The sequence below is a fragment of the Rhinolophus sinicus genome, linkage group LG07 (genome assembly GCF_036562045.2).
Source record: "Rhinolophus sinicus isolate RSC01 linkage group LG07, ASM3656204v1, whole genome shotgun sequence".
In the NCBI taxonomy this organism is placed as follows: domain Eukaryota; kingdom Metazoa; phylum Chordata; class Mammalia; order Chiroptera; family Rhinolophidae; genus Rhinolophus; species Rhinolophus sinicus.
In genome coordinates, this window is record NC_133757.1 from 21,415,166 (window position 1) to 21,430,796 (window position 15,631).

The 15,631-nt window shown below is 52.0% G+C and overlaps 2 protein-coding genes across 8 annotated transcripts in view; one reads left to right on the forward strand and one right to left on the reverse strand.

Moving 5' to 3' along the window:
- SH3PXD2A (SH3 and PX domains 2A) overlaps positions 1 to 2,935 on the forward strand; it is a 229,093-nt gene extending 226,158 nt beyond the window's left edge. For 2 of the 4 annotated variants that reach the window (XR_012498437.1, XR_012498438.1), the window contains exon 17: positions 1,367 to 2,935. The gene's annotated coding sequence lies outside the window, so the exon portion shown is untranslated. The remainder of the gene's footprint in view (positions 1 to 1,366) is intronic. The other 2 variants (XR_012498439.1, XR_012498440.1) reach the window with 2 other exon arrangements.
- NEURL1 (neuralized E3 ubiquitin protein ligase 1) overlaps positions 1 to 15,631 on the reverse strand; it is a 62,307-nt gene that overhangs the window by 2,836 nt on the left and 43,840 nt on the right. For all 4 annotated transcript variants that reach the window (XM_019725053.2, XM_019725055.2, XM_019725057.2 and 1 more), the window contains 4 exons: positions 13,867 to 14,108; positions 13,134 to 13,455; positions 1,509 to 2,198; positions 139 to 285 (listed from right to left, as the gene is read on the reverse strand). In XM_019725053.2, coding sequence (XP_019580612.1) covers positions 139 to 285; positions 1,509 to 2,198; positions 13,134 to 13,455; positions 13,867 to 14,108 — 1,401 coding nt within the window. The remainder of the gene's footprint in view (positions 1 to 138; positions 286 to 1,508; positions 2,199 to 13,133; positions 13,456 to 13,866; positions 14,109 to 15,631) is intronic.

The window sequence follows — 15,631 nt, forward strand, 5'->3', positions numbered from 1 at the left end:
AACAAGGGTTCGGTGGGCCCACTCTAGCTCTTCCGGGGTCCTCCCCTGATATAGAGGCTGCATGCCTTCCTCAACCAGGGTCTCAGGATGGGAGGTCAGGCACAGACAACATGGTCCTGGAGGGGCCAACCTACTTACCACCAGCAGAGTTCCCCAGAGGTCCCAAACTGCACATGCTGAGCAAGGGGTCAGAGAGGCGACTACCCACGGTGCTGGGCGACGTTGGTGTGGAGGCAGGGGAGCAGGGGAGTGATGGGATGCCCCGCTCTGCAAGGATGGTGGAGCCTGCGAAAGAAGGGAAGGGATGCACTAGCCACTCAGAGGCCCACTAGGAGAAAGCTCGAGTCTGCCCCTCTAGAAGGTTCCCAGGAGACAAAGGGGGTGCCACAGCCTCACCATACAGCCCAGCCACTGGGCTCAGGGCAGGATTCCACAGGCTAGCTCAGCACCGCGCCCCAGCTCTCTGTTCCCACCTACAAATTGGAGGACCACATGTGCTCTAGTATTACTAAATCAGTAGCCTCCAAACAAGCCCCCTGCCTAGAAGAAGCTCCCCTCCACCCTCCCCATACATCCATCACCTTCAAGGTTTCCCACACCAGAGAGCAAACTCACCTTCCACCGGCCCCACAAGGCCCTTCCGGCCCAACAACCTCACCCCTCTGTTAACTTCCTGTACTCTCCATCGCTGTCTCCAGATAATGCCCACCTTCTCTGCACTGGCACCTTTGAAATGCCCTTCACCATCTCCCACACTTGTTCTGTGCTACATTCTTTCCCTCCTTCCTTCTCTCACGCCTTTCCCTCTTCCACGCCTCACCTTTCTATTCCTTCCCTCCTCCCTTCAGCAAGTCCTTTCTGAGGGCCTATGCGATACCATGAACGTATATACATAAAACTGGGACTGAGACCCACAGAGCTCCTGCCTGCAAAGAGCTAATGGTCCAGGGAGCCTCTTGGGCAGCCTTCACCCCCTAACCCCCAACCACATTATTTAACACTGACCAGGCACACACACCACATGCGTGGGACTAAACAACCACCGATCCTGGGGTATTATTTGTCCTTTGCCCAGGAATGCAGCTTTGTTTCCCCAGTTAAACCATGAGCTTCCTGAGAGCAGGAAATCTTATTCACCTGTGACTCTCCCACAGACCCTAACACGATGCCCTACACACAAGTGCTCAATGAGATCTTTTTTATTAGTATTTGTTCTAATTCACTTAATAGTCACTGTTTCTAGGAATATTCATTAGATGGCCACAGGGATTTCTTATTAGTGTCAATAGTTTTCAAGTTAATCTCCTTTTTCAGAAATTCATACTTCCTATTTGCTTTTTTTCACTGTCTGCAACTCCTTGGCAAGACCGCATTACGGGGTGGACTGGGCCCTCTTTTTCCCAACCCGGACCGGCCCCCTCCTCCAGGAAGGGCGCGATGCTGAGTCTGGGGGAGGCCAGCCTCGGGGTGCCGTCAGGGGAGGCCAGCGCGTGGCCGGGAGCACTCACCGAGGATGCGGATCTGCGTGACCGCGCCGTGCAGGCCGAAGAGCATCCAGAGTGGCTGCGAAGCATCCACGCACAGTTGCATGCCGGAGGCGGCGCCGTTGTGGCTGAGGTGTAGCTCGCCGTCCGCGTTAACCACCAGGCCCAGGATGTCACCGCTGTGCAGGGGCCCGGGCACGCGGCACACAGCCCAGAACTCCTTGCGGTCCACCAGGGCCTCGGGGGTGAAGGGCAGATCGGCTGGCCGCAGTGTGCCGGGGTCGCATGTGGTGACGCCGAAGGACAGCGCGCCGGGCCGCGCGCCGCCCGAGCGCGTGACCTTAACAAAGATGGTCTCGGCCACGCGCACGGGCCGGCTGGTGAAGACGAGCGCGCGTTCGTCGCGCCCGTGCTCCAGGCGCGCCACTGTCTGCTCGTCCAGGATCCGGACGTGCGCGCCGGCGCGCAGCGCGTGGAAGCGCAGGTCGCCGTCGAGCTGCGCGGGGAGTGCGCGGCTGTGCTGGGAGTTGAGCGAGTTCTGCGGGATGGGGCAGCCGGCGGCTGGTGTGGCCTCGTCGCCGTCGGCAGCCGGCACGTTGAGGTCGCACAAGCTCACCGAGAGGCGCGCGTCGTCGGCCTCGCGCCGCAGCGAAGGCCTCCGCAGGGCCGTGAAGGAGCGCGGACGCAGGCAGTCCGGCAGCACCAGCTCGCTGTCTGCGGCCAGGGAGGGAAGAGACCAGGCAAACGTCAGGCAGGCCCCGCTGGGGCCAGTCCCCATCGCCTGCACCCTCCGACTGGTCTTTAAAGTACACACCATCAAAACACCGGACTGTCAAAGGGATGGAAAATGCCTAAGACATTAAAGAATGTTGGGAAACCCAGGTTGTGTGGGACTTTTAATTATTTAAGTAAGGATTAAGCCTGGGAGGAAAGACACCAAAATTGAAACCGAGGGTCATTATGACTTTTGATTAAATTTAGCTTTAAATCCTAGTTCTAGAAATCATCTCTCCCTCTACAGCCCCCCACATACCTAGCCTTTCCCCCTGGAAAATCAGCAAACCCGGGAGGCAGCAGAGGACAGTAGCCCAGACCTGACTAATAGTCACAAGGTCTGGACTTCTGGCAGGCTAATGAGAACATCTTGACCTATGTTTCAGGTCCTGGGCCCTAAGGTGGAAAGACCCCCTGGCTACTTTTCCATGAAACCACACAGGGACTCCTGAGCAGACGTCAGAGCTATCCTCAAGACCTGAAGAAATGATTCATTGCACTTTCCTCACCTGTGACCAATCAGCTTCCAGAGCAACCCGGAACCCCTAACACCTGCCCCTTGTGATTTTGCCCTACGTAATCTGTAACCTGCATGCCATCGGAGAATCAGGTATTAGCTCCCTGAATTCCTGATGGGCTAATTCAATATTAAACTATTTTTCTTTCTTTACTGCAAACTGCTGCTCATGCATTTCTTCAGGGCCAGTGAGCACAGGCAGACGGACTTAAATATCGGGGTCCCCTTAACAAAATTTAAAACATGATCAGTATGCTTATAGGAGTTTTTTTGTGGGTTTTTATAAATTTAATTCCTGGGGTCCTCCGTCGTTAGCCCCAGCAGCTACAATAGCCCTAAGCACTTAGAACACAAGCAGTAAATGTGCTGAATGCCCTGGTGACATCCCCAGAACTCTTTGCATAAACTGTCTCATCTTATCCCAACAGTTACCTTTTAAAGTTATCCGTTGCCACAGAAGGACAATGCAATTGAGAGAAGTTATGTAAATTTATCCCAACTTTCCTTTTGAAAGTGACTTAACAGGAAATCAAAACCTGTTTCTTTTTAATCATAGAAGTCATACAGACTGTATTTGTAGAAAAGACAGTTTGGCAAAAAGAAAAGATAATTGCCTGTCAGCCCACACCAATCAGAGAAAAAAAACTGTTAATATTTGGACATATGACCTTCCAGCCTTATTTCAATATATTTTTCATTTACTTTTTTTAATACAAAATGCTATATAAACGCCAGTAGTTTTTAACCTTTTATGGGTAACAAACCCCTTTGAAAATGTGATAACTTTGACCTCCTCAGAAAAATGTACATTCTCCCTAAACTCTGTGGATAATTTCAGAGCAACCGCGAATCACATAAAGTCATCCATGGGCCTGGACTCCAGACTAAGGACCCTGTCATACAGATTTCCTTTCCAAAACTAGTTTCTCCACTTACTATGTCCTCAACACGTTTTCATGCCAATGGCTGTTTCTTACACCATATGTTTTAAATGGCTATGTTATGTCCAGCTTTATGCAGTCCTATAATTTATAATGAAAGTCGTTGTGTGCAATGAATTGCCTCTGCATTTCATCCTTCAAGTTTCCTGTGGAGGTGCTCCTGCTGTACAGCTAGAGCTCAGAGATGTTATGTCACAGCCGCCAAGTGGCAGATCCAGGACTGAAGCAAGGTCTGTCTAACGCCTGATGCCACAGTCTTCACTTTTAGCCTTCCTTTTTATTAAACTCCTTCTGTGGAAGTCCCCAAATTTGTTTAGTGCCATCACAGGCCATATCATGGGCCAATCCCTCCCTGAGAGCCTTTTCTCTGAGCCTCCCCGTGGAAGGCTCTGTGCTTTCTCGTCAGAAACCGGGTAAAGATGGCTGGGGTGCTCGGTGTCAGAGCAGAGCTTAGGGGCCTGGACTGGTATCGGCAGCAGAGGCTAGAATTCAGCTCCAGCTGCATCTACAGACAGTCCCTAAAGCCTCCCTGTTTTTGTTCTCCCCTACCAGACCCCCCTGCCTCTTCCAGGAAGTGTTGTTTGGGCCCAGGCAAGGAGACAGTGCTGGGCCCTTCCCCCAAGTCTCCTGTCTCTTTGGAGGAGCCTCATGGGGCCTGGCTGGTTGGGATTTCCCAGCATCATGCTTGGCAAGAAGAAGGGAGCCGACCGGAAAATGCGATTATTCCAGGGAATTGACTCTGTGACAGCAATGGTGTAGAGAGGCTGGGGGGCTGCAGAGAAGCGGAGGTGAGGAGGGCATGAGCAGGAGGGGGAAGCACAAGAGACAAAGTGGGGACCTAGGGAGGGCTGTGGGTTGACCTGGGCCTCAGGGAACAGCCCCTGCTCCCCACCCCTCAGGGATTCCAGGCAATGGCCTGAGGACTCCAGAGTGTTGGAGACAGAGGGGAAGGCACAAGGACAACAGGGTGAGGAGGAAACAAGTAGCTCAGAGATGCACAGCCAGAGCCTACAGGAACAAGGCTGTCACAGGGGCCCACATACATATGCACCCCCATACTCCTCTCCCCACCCCCCACACACTCAGGACAATCAGTCAGCGCCCATGGAGCTGGGCAGACCCTCAAAACAGATTTCTGAATGGGGCTGGATGTGAGCTACTCTGGTCCCCTTCTACTTGAATATGGAGTCCTCTTTTATTTGAATCTGCCTACTACTTGGCACTCACCACCTCCCAGGCAACCTGTGCTATTGTGGAACCTAAATGTAGGACTTTATGGTAGTTATGATGGACACCCAGGAATAATCACTGAATGATATCACTCACTGAAGACCAGGAAGGAGATGCTACAAGTGGAGATTAGGGAAGAAAGAAGAGAAGGAAGGAGAAACAGTGGGGGACAGAGAGAAGGGGCAGGAAAATGCACCCCTTTGGCCTTGCCTGAAATATTGCAGGAGTTGGGAAAGGAGGTACAAGAGATGCTGGGAAACAGCTAAAAACAGAATCCCTGGGGCCAGTGCCCAGCTCAAGTATGTCTTCTATCCCATCCCCTCCACCCACTTGGGGTCAGGAGGAGCTGCATGCCGCCAGAGAGCTCCAAAATAACAATCCCATTGGTGTGTGTCCAGCTGCGCCAGGGCCCTGAAATAGATGAAACTTGAGATTGAGGAGCTGGTCAGAGCACCCTCTGCAGAAGGAACAGCAAGGGTCACAGCTGGGTGATCTGACATCAAGTCGGAGGTCAGGGAAGGGTCCGGGCTCCCAAAGCCAGGGGTGAGCACCATGGGGCCAACTTCAGCCCAGGACTATGCCTGGGGGACAGCTTGGAAAAACCAGATAGGCAATCTACAACCCCAAGCAGGGGCACCACATTTAGAAGCAACAAGTTATGTAATCTCTGCCTGGGACACACAGCTGCCCACTTTGGAGGTTTTATGATGGGGGAAGGGGTGGCACAAGGCCAAGGGAGACACTGCTAAACTGGCTCCCCCTCCTGTCCCCTCTTTCAGGAAAGAATTTGTCAGTCTTCAGTTTCTGCCTAATCTGGTGCCTGGCAATGGCTCTGCAGATCCCCTGGGCCAGGGCAGAAACACCTAGGCCCTGCAAAGGGCAGGGAGGCTTAGGCCAGGGGTTTCTTGCCCTCAGGGTGGCACTCAGGGCACCCACTCACTGAGCCACTGTGTGCCTAACCCTGGGCAGGCATTAAGGAGAGAGAGAAAGGCTAGGACCTGGGCCGTGGGGAGCCAGTGGCCCTTAGAAGGATTGAAGCTTGGGGCATGAAAATCTTTGAACACAATTTAGTTACAAAATTCTTAGTGTCTTGGATTAGACAGGATCTTAAAGGAGAAGGAGGAAATTTACTTATCTCTGCCAAGTTCTCACGCAGCCTTGGCTAGAATGCCCCTGGGGACAAGAAGCTCACCACCTCCCAAGGAGATCTATCCCTCTCTCTGAACAACTATGACTGTTAGAAAATCTCTCCTTGCTTGGATCCATATGTGTCCTATACCCACTCCGTGGGGCCCCCTTTAGAAGAAGAAAGAGCCTTCTCTTCTTTAAGATACATATCCCTTTTAGGATAATGCTCTCCAACTGAGGCTGAGGTCCCCCTTCCTGTTTCAGAGTGACTCAGTGACGGCATCTTGGAAAAAAACACAATTTGACCTGAGCCCTGAAGGACAAGAGTGTTTGGATTGACAAGCCAGAGGCAGTCCAGTGGGAAAAGTGCTGGGAAAATGCGTTAGCAAATGCCTGGAGAATAGTGAGGAGAAAGGCCAGCGAGCAAGGCCAGTGAGGAGAAAGGAAAGGAGAGGAGTTGAGGGGCCAGCTCTCACCCAGATCCCCACAGGCCCTCCCACACGTGGCCAGCCAGTGCAGGCTGACCAAGGCAGGACCTGGACACTGGTGCAGGGGGTCTCAGGGGACAGGCGAGGGGCTCCTTTGAAGCAGGGCCTGCCATCAGCCCGTCTTGTTTGTCAGATTCTCACATCCGGAGCTCTGGATAATCTTTAACCATGGGTCAGCCTGCAGCTTCCAAGCCGGCTAGCAGGTATCTGCCGGCCCCTGTTTGGAAGGTGCTGCCAGCCCATTTACTGTCTCCATAAACATCCTCCTGCCGGTTTCCATCTGGCACGGGGCAGGGGATGGAGCCGGGAGGGCGGGTGCAGGAGTTGGATGGGCGAGGGGTTCTCCACCCCTCTGGGCAGTACCCCCAAAACCCACACTCGCCTCCACCCTCTCTATATAAAACCAACCACAGGAAAGCTAGAAGAAACAAACACACTTTCTGAGGCTCATGGAGGGAAGGGCAGAATGTCCCAGAATCACTCAGAGTCACAGACTCTTAGATTTATAGACTCTTCATGCCACACAATCTTAGACTTATAGATTCTCAGAGTCATCTGGTCTGGCAGTTCTCAGACTTTTTAAAAAGTGGAATCTTTTTGTCCAATGGAACTGAAAGCTCTGGTTGAAATCTAAGACGTGGCCATTGAGCCCTGCCATTCAGCCGCCAAAGTGATGCCTCTGTGGAACCCCCGTGTCCCAAGAAGCCGACCTGGAGGACCATAGGTCTCGTTCCCTGAAACCGTTTAGATCTTATGGTTCGTCTTTCATCCAGGTACAGGGACTTGGTTTTAAGGTTCCCTCTTCCAGTGAGAGAACTGGCTTAGGGGTTAGTCTATTTTGGTGATGTTTTTAAATTAGATATTCCTTTTCAACCTAAAAACAACAGCCTTTCCCATTTGTGTAAACACTTTCACATATCCGTGAGGCTCACAGACTATCTGTGAGGTAAATAGTACATGTGTAATTATGTCCAAATAATAGATAGGTGGTTGAGACACAGAGAAGCTGAAAGCCTGGCCCAGAGCTAGTGAGTGGCTGAGTCAAGTCTTGATTCAGTCAGGTCTCCTAATTCTGAAATGAGGTCTTTGTTCCCAATACTGCAAGGCCCCAGCCCCTCTGCTACACACACATCTCATCCTGGGTGCCCCAAGTCTCTCCAAGATCCCCAGAACTATATCTTGGGCCAAAGAGATTCTAGATGAAAACATGAAATTGCCATTTCTGGACACTAGAAACAGTCCAAGATTGGCAATTACATATGGTTGCTCTTTATATATATTCATTCTGGTAGAACACTAGAGTGTACCATGAACAACAGAACCAGACAAAACTTTCAGGAGCCTTCAGGGAACTACAAGGCAGTCAGACCCCCTCCTCACCACTGAATCAGGATGCTGCCCTGTGGCCTATCGGTACCCAACATGTACAGTTGATCCCTGATGGTCTGTACTCTTGTAAGCTCTAATCTAGAAGACATGGGAGAGGGGCACGGTCCCCACATTTTGGGGGAATTCAGACTTAATAGGGAGACTAGATAGACTCATATTTAGAGAAGCTGGGGAATAATGTGGACCACATTCCAGGTCTCAGGTCCCAGTTCCACTAAGCTATGTGATCTTGGGCAAGTTATCATACGTCTCTGAGCCTGTTTCCTTATCTGTAAAATGGATACAATAATAACTTTCTTTATAATATATACAAAAGAGGATTTACGCTGTCTTCTTAAAGAGCAAGACAATACATGATGCAGAACTGCCGACACCACTTAGACCTGCTCGTGCTGCTGGTGTCAGGAGGAGGAAGGCTCATCGAGAACAGGGGAAGTCAGGGAAGGCTTCTTGGTGGAGGGGAGGGCTTGGTGTCGGACCCTGATATAATTGGTAGAATTCGGGTTGAGCAGACATGACGTGCCTGGAAGAGTCTCTGAAGCAGAAAGAACAGTAAGATACCTTTTGAATCAAGAAGAAATGAAAACTGTCAAAGAGAAAGAAATCATGATTAGTATCCTCAGCCCTTTCCCCCTCCCCAAGAGCTTGGCTCAGGCTCCTTAAACTAATATTTGCCTCTCAGGCCCTGGCAGCCACAGCTGAAGGTAAATATTGGTTTAGCCTGGGAAGCGGAAGCCCCATATGGCAGTGTGGTCCTCAGCTTGCCGGGTGGCTCACACTCTTTGTGCTGCCAAGCTGAGGCACATCCTGGAGGGGGGCCCTGACCTACGGCCTATGACCTACGGCCTATCTGTGGAGAGGCCCAGGTGTCTCACTACTGGGCAGCCAGGCTGGCCCGCCACCCCACAAACTGGCCCAGCAGCAACCTGGCCTTTAGGAAGCTACCCGGAGAGTCTCGATCCATCCCTCTCCTTAGTAGGCAGGTGGGGTCTTTGACCAAGACCTGGGAGCCTGGGCAGAGGTCGGGAAGAAGCAAAACACCATGCACCCTTCGGAGCCCCCACCTAATGCCCTCCTAATGCCCTCCTAGGCTCAGCCACTACCATTTTGATGTGGCAGTAAGTCTTCTCACACTGACCTTTATACCCAGATCAGCCTGGAAGATCTGAATGCCGTCCCAGCCTGGCTTCTGACTGGCTGGGAGAATTTAGGCAGGCCCCTCCCCATCTCCGGGCCACATTTCCTCTTCCTGAAAAACTTGACAGCAAGAAGCTGCTGGAAGCTTTCTACTCTCATGGCTGCCCACCTATGCGTATCCCTTCTCCACAAGTCACCTGCTACCTTTTCACTACGCCCCTTCCCCTTAAGGTTCTGCTCCCTGAATGACCACTCATTCCCATCTCTGTGCCTATGCACAACCTCCTGACTGGCCTAAATTGTTCCTTTTCAACTCCCTTGGTTCCTGACTTAAAACTCATCTCCTACAGAAAGTCCTCCTGGATTGCTACCCAGCTGCACCCCTCACCCCCCACCCCCGAGACACACACCCAGTTTTACTCTTCAGCCACACTTAATTATAGAATTGGATTTAGGTCATCTCAGGCCAGTTATATGGTGTGTCCCCCTAATATAAACACTCTTCAAGGAGAGGGGTTTTCAGTTCTTGTGTCTCCCCAAGCCTGCACAGTGCCTAGGCTGTGGTGGGCAGAGATGCATTCAGAATCACCCTGTAAGTGGATCTTGGCTCACCAGCTTTCTGCCAGGACCCATGGCTGCCTTCCTGAGCTAACATTTCGGAGAAGAGCAGAGAGAGCTTGAAAAACTGGGATAGGAGCTTATCTCTCCAAGTATTAATCACCCCATAAAACTTGTATTTATTTAGTTGCTGGCAGGTCCTTCTTCCCGGAGGTAGGAAGCTGTTATTTTTGGAGATACCAGCCAGGCTTGAGCCAGGGTGCCCCGAGGGAAGAGGGTGATCTGCTGAACTCCAGCATAACGGGAGCGTGGAAGGCCTGAAGCAGGCCAGTTGGGGCCATGGCATGGGCACCAGTGGGCCTGGGTTATGGTTAGGGCATTGGGGGGTGGGGGAGGTGGGGTACCTGCCTGGAGGTATCAGTCAGGGAGAGACACCAGCCCTGCCTCTACTCTGTCATGGGAGACGGCCAATCCGCCCATGTCCTGACTTTTGAACCTACTACATGCCAGGTCCCCCAGATTGGCTCTGATCTGAGGAGCAGACACTGGTCAGGTAAGGTTTGGAGAACTTTGGCCGCAGGTTCCACACAGAGGCAGGAGGGGAGGGGACAGGCTAGGCAGGAAATCTCTAAAGATGAGACACTGGTTTGGGGGACAATCACCCTAGAAAGACAGGCGCATCCTCAGAGCCACCAAGACAGAGTGACATATGCAGAGGAGGGAGAGCAGGGAAAGCCAGAGGAGCCAGAGGGATCTGGGGGGAGGGAGGGATTCCTAGGAGGACACAAGTGCAGTGAAGTGACAGGCAAGGAAAGAAGGGAACATGGAAGTGGGAAAGAGAGGAAAGAGAGTGGGGGAACACTGTCCCCGAGACTATATAGGGCAGCGGGCGTGTCCAGAGGGCAGGAGCACCAAATGAGGGCATAGAGCAGCACACCCACCTCTGAAGAGATCTTGGATGGATCTCTTAAAAAAAAAACTAAAAAAAAACAACCCCATTTAGAAAGAACAAAATGAAGAGATATTTTATCTGCTAATTGAATTGAGGGGCTATAATCAGTGTTTGAAAATGCCCTGGGATTATGGTGATTTACAGCTGGGACGGGAATCAGCTGGGGATTTGGCCATATCCGTGTACGGAGAGGAGCCTGCCGGGAAATCCAAATGCAACTGAAAATACTGCATGAAAACCCATGTATAGTCAAAGAGGGGGAATGGGGCTGTGCCAGGTCAGAAGTCTGGGCTCTGCCCCAGGGTGGGGCCCTTCAGATTACTCTCCAGGCCCCTCCCTTGGCCCCTGAAGTTTGGAAGCCCCATCTCACCTGGCATGTCCCCATCGTCCCCACTCCCCCCTTACCCTCCAACCCTTCTGGAATTTGTAGTCCCAGCCTAAGCTCTGTCTTCCAAGAAGCCTTCCTGGACTCCATCCGCCCTCACTGACCTCAGCCTCCTCTGATTTCCTATCTCCCTTCATGTTTGATCCCACTGCAGGGTAATGGGAAAGGCACTGCTTTTGGCATCAGAACACCCACTTCAAGTCCCCGCTCTGCCACATCCCAACACAAGTGAGCCAGGTCTTCCCTTGGCTTCAGTTCACTCCTGCCAAATGAGGATAAAAAACACTCACTCTGGGCCGGCTGCTGAGAGGTTAAATGAGATAACGAGGAAAACCTGTCTCAGCAGAGGGACGGGATCCTATGAGCACAGCGTTTAGCAATTGACTGTTCGTTTATGCCCTAATCGTGTCTGCAGTGTTTGCTTTGTCTCCCTAATTTCCCACTGAGCCTGGGGCTGTCTGTGAGCAGGGTGGGGACTACTTCAGCACTGCCCCCACACCCTTTCCTTCATCTAATAAACTGTCTGTCAATCCCACCACTCTCCCTTACCCACCCTGCAAATATTCCTCAGCGTCCCAGCACAAGATTCCACTCTGGAGAGGAAGCTGGCTGGTTAGGACATGGGTTCCTCCCTCCGAGCCCTCCCCATCTTGTGTGGGAACAGACGTATGGATGACCAAGGCTCAGCCAAAGCCTCAGCACTGAGAGCAGTGCAGGTGCCATGCAGTGGGACACAAGGAATGGAGAAGAGAATTCCACCCAGAAGGCTTCAGGGAGGAGGTGGCTTTAAAGCTGGGTCTTGAAGCCAGAGTGGGATTTTGATCTTTAGGGACTGTGGGGAGGGCATTCTTTGCCTAGGGAAAAGCAAAAACGTTGCCTCCACTTGCCTTACTGACCCCGCAACAGGACTGTAGGTTTCTCAAGAGCTGAGACATTCTTTTGTCTCCCACCACGTGGCCATGCCCTGGGCTAAGTCACAGTATTCCCAACCACTTTACAGATGAGAAGACTGAGGCTCAGACAGAAGTATCTAAGCTGGAGCTCAAAGTCAAGCTTTGGAACCCCAGTGCCTTGAAGTTTGGTACCCTCAGGATACCAGAGCAGTGGAAAGGTGTTCACCTAAACCTGAGGTTAGGCACTACCCTCTCCAGAATGGGTGAGGATGACAACAGTCACTGAATACCTACTATGTGCCAGCTGCTTCATGTAACTCAGCTCTTTGAGCCTTCAAAAGAACCCTGAAAAGAGTTATTACCCCCATTTTAGAGATAAGGAAACTGAGGTCCCACCGCTAGTATAGGCTGTCCAGGGTCCAACCTGGGTCCGTCTGACTCTGTAGCCCAGGAGCATAACCACCGCCCTTTTGGTAGGAGCCCTGCAGGGGCACCCGTTTCACAGAAGGAACGGAAAGCAGACTATCCTTGGGCAGCCTGGCCTGTCTTCTTCACTTGCTGAGACCCAGAAGAGCCTTAACATGTCCGTGTGAATGTAGAAACACTTCTATTGGGTTGAAAACCAGAAAGTTCCCAAACTATTAATTAATAAAAACAGCCTCCTTGTGTTTGGAACTCAGCATAAAGAAAAGCTACTGATGATTACCCATTTCTTTGTTTTTACATTCACAGTCTCTTTTTCTCCCCACTGTCTTTTTCAGTCAAATAAAGGTGTTTTGAAAAGAAGAGTTTCACTGTTTCTAGACTCTGAAGTCAGAAAAGGAAAAAAGGGGGGCGGGAAAGAGTCTTTCAAGCACCTCCATGGCACTTTTCTCTGCAGGGATGGGAGATGAGAAGAACCACTGTTGAGCACAGACTTGGTATGTAGGGCTGTGCTGGCCACTTCACTCACAGCCTCTTTAACTGAATCGCCTCTTCCCACCAACCCATTTTACAGGTGAGAAAGCCGAGGTTCAGGTAGGCTCCTCCTAGAGACACAGCCGATTTGCCAATGGGCAGATTTGTACCCAGAGTCTGTGTGTGCACACCCATACACACTTGCCTGCACATGCACACGTATCGCAAGGTGGGAGGGATCCTGGACTGGGAGTCCTGCTGGAGACCTGGGAGTAGTCACAGGAGTCTTAGTTCCCCTTCAAACCACAGCACACGGAGGTGCACCCTGCACTTACGGGGCCGGAGGGAGTGGGCACTCACCAAGCAGCTGGACACCCCGCGTGAGGCCATACACATCCACCAGGGCCCAGAGGGGGTCAGCCGTGCGGACCCCATTGAAGAAGAGCATGGCGGCGGAGTCGTTGATTCGGTAGAACACACGGCCCTTCTTGTCCACCCAGAAAGCAATGATGTTGCCCTCATTGGCAAACTCCTCGGGCAGCGCCTTGGCCCAGAAGCCGCTCTGGGACACCAGGTCGGGGCAGGCATACTTGGGCAGCGAGTCAGGGTGGATGCGGGAGGGGTCCTTGCTCGTGAAGCCCAGGCGCAGCGCGCCGCTCCAGCAGCACTGCTTCTTGGTGATCTGAGGGGTAGGGGGTTGGCTTCAGACAGCTCCCCCCACCCCCCAGCCCAGCCTCTCCCCACCTCAGCGAGCCCGAGGAAGGGAGTGCGTCCTTCCCTGCAGACCACCCCCAGGCAGGCTTCCTTGAGGAGTCATACTGCCCAGCGCCCCCACCATTTGGGCTCCTTTCTCTCCCTTAGGAGGGTTCCCACCAGTCTGATGAGACCTAGTGATCCCCAGGCCCACTTCCTCCCCTACCCACACCTTCCTTCTTTGTCAGGCAGGAAAGGTTGAGAAAGGAGTAAAGAAGAGGGAAGAGAAAGAGGAGGGAGAAGGAAGGTAGAAGTGGCAGCAGGCAGGAGAGAGAAGGGGCAGGGTTTAGCAATGGCTGTAACAGAAGGCAGTGATGGGGGAGAAAGTTTAGAGGCCCACCTTCAGTCTGACTTGCTCATAGATGAGGACCGGCCGGTTACTGAAGGTGATGGCGTTGCAGAAGCTTGCCTGCCTCTTCACGGCCTTGTGGCTGAGGTCCATGAGGATCTGGGAGCCCTTGGTGTGTGGGTGGAAGAGCAGCGGCGTGGCCGGGAGCACCCCACCGGACAGCACTGGTGGGCAGTGCTTCTGCTTGTGGTGGCATCGGTGAGAGGTGACAGGGAAGGGACTCCCGATGGAGTCTGCAAAGGAACAAACCACAGTGTCAGAGAACTTGGCAGTCCAAGAACTGGACTAGGGTCTCCTAGGGCAGGGCAGATGGCTGGGGCATAAGCAGAAGTCACCCACTGCCCAGTCTTTCCATCATCATTGCAACCCACTACCATTGCTGCCTTTTGCCATCATCCTTCTGCTCCCATCTATTGCTATTTCCCACTTCACCATCTACCACCATTTATTATCCACTATCATCTACCCTCATCCTTCACCTATCACCTCCCACCACCACCTACCCTCATCCTTTACCCATCACCTCCCATCACCAACACCTACCCTGGTCCTTCACCTATCACCTCCCGCTATCACGACCACCATCACCATGACCTACTGTTTCTTACTAGTATTTGCCACCACCGACCTTCTACCGTCTGCCTTTGTGATGAATCAGAATTTATTGCTAACATCCACCACCATGCACTGTCACACACTACCACCATAACTTATTTATTTATTTTTTATAAAACTTTTTTATTTATTTTAAGTGTGTTTTTCCAGGACCCATCAGCTCCAAGTCAAGTAGTTTCAATCTAGCTATGGAGGGCGCAGCTCACAGTGGCCCATGTGGGGATCAAACCAGCGACCTTGTTGTGAAGAGCTAACCGGCCGCCCAACCACCATAATTTATTTTATTCAACAAATATTCATTACGTATCTGCTGAATGCCAAGCCCTGTCCTAGACACTGAAGATATAGGCATGAAACATACATGGATCCCATCTTTAAGAAGCCAATAGTCCAGGAAGGGAAATTAGACATGGACAAAAATCACAATACAAATGGCAGGCAGCTTAGGGCCACCTCCCTCCACCCCAGGCTGCCTTCCTACTTTACCTTTGCCTGTGTCTGCATCTTGGACACAGATGGACCTCTGCCCAGGCTTCCTAACGGAACTCGGATCTTCCCCAAGAACCCTTGGCTAGGGAGGTATGGCTCTTTCTTCCACAGAAAGCTCTACCGCACCCCAAAATGGGATAGAGTATGGGACAGGCCTTGGTCCAGGAAAAGGTGCTTTACAAACATGTGAGTTTGGTGTCCAGGACATAGGGCAGAGAGAGGAAAAAACAAAGTGTCAGGTGGCTGGTGTCTGTCACTAACTGGCCTTATGACCTTAAAGAAGTCACTTGCCCTCTCTGGCACAATGGGTAGCCTCTATTCTGTGGCTCTAAGACCAGTGGCACTGGCAGCACGAATGCAGAGCCTTGGCATCTGGGGGCTACAAGGGAGTGTTCATTTCTTCCCCAATATCTGTGCCCCAATTATCAGGAAGTGCAATCCCACCTATTCCGTCATCTTGAGGAGAGACATGGAGGAGGGGACGATGGGGGTGGGCAAGAAGAGACCACAGAATGTGACAGAGGCCTGGGGAGTTTCAAATTTTGGAACCTCCGGGGCAGGAATTTAATAATACAGAAAGCTTGGTCAGCCTCAGGACTGCCCAGAGGCCTGCCACAGCCTAAAGGGGAGGTGGGGTTTCCAGGAAAGAGAG